General features: G+C 38.0%; 1 protein-coding gene across 1 annotated transcript in view; it reads left to right on the top strand.

Moving 5' to 3' along the window:
- Positions 1–7,500, top strand: part of LOC138059138 (serine/threonine-protein kinase SMG1-like) — a 65,238-nt gene that overhangs the window by 5,417 nt on the left and 52,321 nt on the right. The window contains exons 5-9 of the mRNA XM_068904669.1: positions 346–427; positions 2,763–2,810; positions 5,933–5,981; positions 6,234–6,310; positions 6,745–6,817. Coding sequence (XP_068760770.1) covers positions 346–427; positions 2,763–2,810; positions 5,933–5,981; positions 6,234–6,310; positions 6,745–6,817 — 329 coding nt within the window. The remainder of the gene's footprint in view (positions 1–345; positions 428–2,762; positions 2,811–5,932; positions 5,982–6,233; positions 6,311–6,744; positions 6,818–7,500) is intronic.

Raw genomic sequence — 7,500 nt, 5'->3', positions numbered from 1 at the left:
ACCCATAGGTCAATTGCTTTTAAAGTGCATTTGAATATATAAATAGAAAATGCGCTATATAAGTTCATTGCCAAATTACCAAACCGCCAAAAGAAAAATCAGAGCAAAGGAGGGGACAAACAGGGAACACATGCCAGATAGAGCTATATGTTGCTAAGTTGGTGGAATGAAAACCATTGGTGGAAGGGGTGCCTTATCAGGATGTTCTTGCTCTTCAAACAGTACATGTAGCTTGTTCCTTTGCTCATGTGTTGAACAATGGGAGCAGTATGTATATTATACAGTGTAGAAGCCTGAACTTACGAAAAATGATTGCTATCTACTAATAACAATATTTGTGGTTAGGTTTTTCCAGTGGATTTTTAGCAAACTGGAGGCCTCCAGTTCAGATGAAGTCAAGATCTTGCTTCTTTCAGCACTTTCAAAGGTAATTTTCAAAGAGTGACAGCAGTGCTTGAAATTAGCTGTCGTCTGGTTGTCTGGGATGACCAGAATGTTTACCAGGCAACTAGATTTTGGTAAAATGAAAAGGTTGGTTGCCCGAAGAAAAGACAATGGACCGTGTGACCCAGCCAGAAACTGAAAATGAATTTCCTAAGCTCATTGGTTGTCTATTATCAATGTCCAATTGTGGTGTGAAGTTAATAATAATGAATTTGCTGCAGTTGAGCATTTTCCCGTGTTTTGAAAATCTGTGGCTTTCGCAAGAAATTAACTAAAGTCAGATAGGAAAATTCAAGAGAAAATATCACAAAATTATAGAACTTAAACCTGGACTTCCACACAAAAAAACACAGGCACACACTAAGAACTACATTCGTATGGGATACTCAAGCTCCAACGCCATGTGATTGCATCTCAACACATGTGCATTTAATCGCAGAGGGTTTCCTAATGTGCAACCAAACATTTATCATGGCAACCAAATTTATGGTTTTAGTTGCCCAGCTTTTGAAACCGGGACAACCTGGAATTTTTTTAATTTCAAACACTGTTACAGTACCAACCAAAGTTTTAAAAAGATTGAATTGGTGTTAAATAAAATTACTGTATTCTTAGTATTATGCTGTTATTGATAAAATGACTCAAACAGGCATGAAACCAAATTAATAACAGGCAGTGATCAAAGATTAATGAGGTGTGTTTGATATTTGTTTCGTCATTGATGAAAACTTTTGGTATTGCCAAATGGTCACCCATCCAAGGAAGATCAAGGTTATTTGCAACCTTGTTTCCATGGTCTCTCTTCTCTGCCTCCCTTGTCGTTGAGGAAAGAGACCCTGGTTGTGGATGGTCACGTGGCACTCCTTGACAAACATTTTTCCACTGGGGTAGGGTTTTGGCTATATTTTGATCCCGCAGCTCGTATTTGTTTGACAAGGCATTTTTTAAAATTATTATAAATAAATAATGGTTACTATACAATGTAAGTTTAAAACAGGTAAAGGTTATATTCCCACAGGAGATTCTCACTAAGGCGGTCAAGCTAAAAACAAGAACTTTTGTGACCGACAAAAAAACAGAATTGATTAGTGTTGCTTCTACAGAACACACACTGTCATAACACAATACACCACACACTACGCTTGCTTGATTAAATGTCTCTTTTATTTTACTGGTGCTAAAAAATACTGTAAACAACATCGTCGCTCTTTGGAGGTTGGGTGCCCGAAACATCCTGGAGCTTCCACTATTGGCAGCCAGCTCCAAGATGGAGACTGCACCGATGGCTGGCAAACCTGACAACCCAGCCATGAGCCCCCACACCCCCGAGAAGAACAGGCACCCGTCACACTGATACACAGTGGAAAGCAGAGGGTGGGGAGGGAGGGAGGGAACAAAAACCGCTAAACGCTCCACACACAATGCTCCTGCTTCCCGCCACACTGATAAATAAGCGATACAGCCTAAAGCACGAGGTATTCCACGCATGCGCAAGTATAGTAAAACCACTGACCAATAGGCTGCAGTCGCTCCTAGCTGTTTACTTGGTTAAACTTCGTTTAACCTCATTAAACACTAACCAGCTGTGTGCAGTAAAAATATTACGCAAAGTGTTGAAATGTAAGCTTAAAGTGCACATGACACAAAAATTTTTTAATAGCTTCAAAAGAGCTTTCAAAGTGATGAAGAACAGCATTTATTTTATTGTGATAGCTCTCTTGGTTGATTAGACAACAACTTTTTGCCTTTCACATCAAATTCCATGTGCAGTACATAAAACACCTTGCTGGGAAACGTTTGGTGGTCGTCTGGCCACAAAATCAAACGTGTGCCACGCTGACAAGGCCTACACTGCCACCCCTTCCCTAACACACATTTGGAAAAGCTCCCAGATTTGGGTGCCACATGACTAGCCACAACCAGGGTCTCTTTTCTGAATGACAAGGGAGGCAGAGAAGAGAGACCCTGGAAACGAGGTTGGGTCATTTGTGCCAGAACAAGATGGCATCGAAATGCTGATACCGTATGGCATCTCGATCAATAGACAGGAGGGACATGCTGTTAAGCGGACATGATTAGCATGCGTTCTCCTCGAACGCAAGAATATTATAGTGCTCAAGTTCATATATAGGCGAGAGCTCTTTAGTCAAAAATAAACCAAAAGCTAATTTTACACCAAGCTACACCTGGGATGCACCAAGGTAAATAATTTTACACCAAGCAATACCTGATGTATTTTCAAATCCCTATTGACTGTAGTATAATTCTCAGACAAGTCAATGTAGGATTTACCATCCAGTCCTTCTTTAAATTCAAAGGCAATTCAAGTGGACACTAAAAACAAATACTTCAGGGATTTCATGATGGTATGTTGTAAAAATCTGTTTGGTGTATTGTGCTTTGCAATGGAAATAGCTGTTGTAGCCCAATTTTGCCCTCTGTTTTAACCCTAATTTCTAAAATTTGGACAGTGTTCCTAAGCTTACTTGAAAGCTAACCATTCAAAATAAGTGCTTAACTCAAATCACCAAGCCGAGCATTTGACCCTAATCACTAAAATTTGTTGGTCATTGATAGCACCAGAGACAACAATCTACTATAATAATCTTAAAATTATTTTTATTTTATGGCATACTCCATAAAGAGTTCTACTTAACGACAGAAAGATGTCCAAGTATGTTGAAATGGGTGGTGTTATTAAAAAATGGATTGGTTCAAAAATTCTGTACTGGTTCAAAAATTTTGAAAATAAATTAAGCTTTCAATTTAGTGATTAGGGTTATGCACTGTCTTATTTGAAACAGTTAGCATTACAGGAGCTGTATGACAACTGCCGGCCACATTCTGCAGACCATCTACAAATAGCGCTGATAAACAGTATTTAAGTCTATAGACCCTTTGCATAAATGGCACCTAAATGTAAATAACAATACTTTGTACATCCTTAGCCTCGTACTTATGTTTCTAGACAAAGGATTTTTCACATGAATGTGAGGCTTAGGATGTACATTGTCATTTATGCAAAGGGTCTGTGCACCCATTTTAAAATGGTTAGCTTTCAGTAACTGTGAGTTAGGATCAGTCTTCATTAGTAGCAAGTGTCAGACACTGCATTCTAGGTAAAGGACTCTCATGCATTGTAGTGATTGGAGTAACTTACTTGAAGAGTTTAGTCTAAAACAGCTGTTGCCTTGGTCATTGGGTTAAGAATATTGGTTCATGATTATTGGAAGTAAAGCATTCTTTCACATGTTGGGTAAAGGGGTTAGGTTGTAAAGAAGCTGTGGTGCTGTGTCGGTGGGAAAGTGAAATAAAGAAAAGGGTTTATCAAGTGAGTTGATATGGTAAATTGACCAAATTTTAAAGCTGATGTTTTGGGGCTGAACAATCAGCATTCCATGTGAATTTTGCTTTAAAGTTGAAGCACCCATTTCAAATAGAGCTGATTAACAAGTAGTAAGGTCTCAGTAAAGGTAAATTTGGGGATCTCGCTCAAATTCCTTATTTTTGCAAATCTTGAATCAGTGAGCTGTGAAGTGTATTTTCCCAAAAGAAAAATTCTGAAAAATTAATTTTAAAACAGCTAAAATCGTTATTCTTTGTTTCCCACCATAATCTGCGTGTGAAAAATGATTGATGTATCATGTCAATCACATGTGAAAGGATTGGGTGTCAATTGACAGCTTAGCACATGCCCGAACCCTGATCGGCTCAGCATAATTGACTTTCAAGTAGGGGGCGGAGTTTTTCAGCAGACCATGAAAAACATGCAAAATCTTTAATCTTTATTTTCTAGGGCTTTATTTTGTCACCAAAATTACAACTTCTTGGACCTCCTGTCCTGATGGGTTTTAAGATATCAGTTCCAAATATTCAGTTCTATTTGATGATTGAAGTACCTCAAATACCGTGTGAGGAATTTTTCATTTGTCTTCAGAGACTGATTTTATGGCACTTTTTTTTTTAAAATTTGATGCGTGATATTTCCTGCAATTCGTGACATTTCAAAAATTCTTCACACTGTATTTGAGTACATTCATCTGTGACTGAGATGCAACAAAGTGCGGTTGTTTTCGCAATAAAGCAAAGGGGCAGGAGGTTCTGCAGCAGACTTGGTTGTTCTGAGTTTAATGCCTCCAAACTAAAAGGCAATAGTAAGGACGTTCGCGCCAATTGTTTCTGCGCATCCTTACTGCGCACGCGAATGCACACGCCACGTCATACACGAGCGCGCGCGCTAAGTATTAAAATGAGAAATGGTAGGGCAAAGGCCATTGCTATAGCTTTGCCTGGATTGAACGGTCTTGGACGTTCGGTGACCCCAATTTTTCTTTCCAGAAACGGATTTTATTTACAATTATCTCCACGTTGTCCAAAAATGAACAAAAAATCAATGTGGGAAGTTAAAAAAATTTCAAGATTTATGCTCACGGGACATCAAATCCTGCCATCTTGCGGCGGCAAGGCGCATGAAACTGTGGTCGCTAAATGCGAACTTGATCTTTAAGGAACCTCACCAGTTGACTAAATTCAGTTAACAAGTCCACTTAAACAATATTGGGCAGAGAAGATTTCACTTCAAAGATTTAATTGCAATATATTTGGGTTTACAGACACTGGCCTTATTCGCTAACGAAGCCCGATTTTGTCACATTTTGGGTGTTTTTCTGGGCATGTTCTCTCCAAAACTCATCATCTTACAGTGGTAAAAGTTTCAGAAAAAAATCAATGTTGAAAAATTTTCGCTCGAACGTCCTTAAATACCAAAAAACTAAAACATTGTTCAAATAATTCAGTCTATTAGTTTTTCTATGATATATAGTTTGACCCCCTTCACAAAATAGCGGCGTTTTTATTTTTATTTTTTCTGCGGACACCTCATTTTCCTTTACAGAGACCTTAAGTCTAAGCACCCATTTTAAAATGGTTAGCTTTGTGACTTGCATGTTGACTCGCATAGCTCACCCTGTTTGCTTGCTCTGTTGTCCTCACTCTGACGTTTTGAGCGTTAGACGTTCCTCAGAGCTAAACCCTTTTCTTTTTCCTTCACATAGTAGGACTACTTTTTGTAACCAAAAAGCAATGATATTCTTTATTTTAATTAGTCATTTGGCAACAAAACTTGTTTATTACAAGATTTAGAAATATTTTCAGTGGTTCAAAAACGTGTCAAGTCTTTTAAGTCGCCACAGCCCAAGTTTCTGGGCTAGTCACTCTGGTCAAACCAGTTTAGGCAATGCGTGCATCATATTTTTGACAAGGCGAAGCCTTCAGTACGGAAATCAACATCTTAGAGTGTGATCAAGACTTGGCCTGGGTTTGAAACTGTCTCCAAGCAATGGCTTGCGCATACTCAATGAAGACTTAACATGATTTCTGCAGAGACCTTTCTCATTGAGTTATTAGAAAGGTTCTGCTAGCAGGGTGGTGAATGTCCCACTATTGGAAAGTCATTGCTAAGTCCCTAAACCTTGTTTTGTTCTTGCAGAATGTTATGAGTAGTTTGCAGAACATCCTGGAAAATGTAGACACATCAGGTAATGTTCAGCTAATTGCCAAATTTTATTTTACAAAAAAAATGACAGGGTTGTTTTTGCTGTCCCCTTTGATTGAATGTGTGCGGCTTTCATGATTTTTCACATCTTTCTTTTCAAACACTTAATGAACCTGAAGAAATAGATTTGTATGGAACTCAAGTCCAAGATGACATCCTCTGCAGTGTTTCATGTGGAATGACAACTATTTGGTTTATTCCTCAAGATAACCATTTTTTGTCCCTCTTCACACAGACTTGTTGCGTGCAGCATTAAATGTGATGATGCCCATTGCTACAGAGTATCCACATGCATTTGCAGGCCATTTTAGGGTATGTCTTATTATAGGCTGTTACTGGCTGAGAAGCCTTGATGCCTCTTCAATTAGTGACATCATTTTAATTAACCTGGCTAATGAACAAGTAATCAAATGTTACAAAGTAATGTAATGAGGGCTAAATTGTCAACATTAATTGAAATGGCCATAACCTTGACAGTATTGGTTCATTGGTTCATTTATTTCACACTATTTACATAACATTAACATAGAAAGGAAAGTATAGTCACAACACATGGTTACAAGATAAAATAATTACAGTACAGGTTATAAAATGTGTGGGGTGGTCAAAGTAGCGAAGGCTTTCTAGTTGACCACCACAGTACTTGTGGACTTAGACTCCAAGTACCGGTAAATTTCCTTCTCCTTTCCTTTCCTGTTTGCTTTTATAAAAGGATTCCTTTCTATTCTTTATTATTCCTTTGTTAGGACACTGTTGATATTCTGGTTGGATGGCACATTGACACCTCACAACAGAATACTCTTACTAGCTACACTTCAGGTTTGCTTTTTTGTTTGTATACTGCGTGTGTGTCCGTATATTATTATTGTTATTTTGGCCTTGAACATTAATGTTATTACTCTTACACAGGGGTTTGCTACAAACAAAGAGTAAAAGAAAGGAAAAGAGTTTCTTTACACACAATTTTCAAAGCTTGTAGCTTTGGTGCCTTGAATACAAGAAACAGAAATTCTAACGAACTCAAGTGTAGGGTTAAAAAACTCAACTAGACCAGATGCAACAATTTGGTTATTAGCATAATGGTTGATTTAAATTAGGGAATTCTATGGATAAGCACAGGAAGGAATGTTCACTTTTTACACTTACATGCAAACCCAGCATCCTAACTTCCTCACTGGACAAGATTGCCTCTTAAAGATATGTTTCACTGTTGCTTGGACTTTTTGTGTGAGATTGAGTTTTCTTCTCTTTACTGGATTTCTAATGTATTCTTGGTGCTAAAGTGTTGTGTACATTTTGCTGGGTACATTTCAGTGTGAGGCCAGCATCATGACACCTGATACTATCTTCTTTGATTTTGTTATATTATAGGTGTAAGGTCATTATATATATATATATATATATATACCGTACTTATTCGGCTACAAGCCGAGCTCGGCTATAAGCCGAGACCCCAAACTTCTTACGGAAAAAATCAACTTGATTGACATGAATTGTAAATG

This window comes from Montipora capricornis, chromosome 8 (assembly GCF_036669925.1).
Source record: "Montipora capricornis isolate CH-2021 chromosome 8, ASM3666992v2, whole genome shotgun sequence".
Classification (NCBI taxonomy): Eukaryota; Metazoa; Cnidaria; class Anthozoa; order Scleractinia; family Acroporidae; genus Montipora; species Montipora capricornis.
This window is presented reverse-complemented; position numbering and strand designations above follow the sequence as displayed.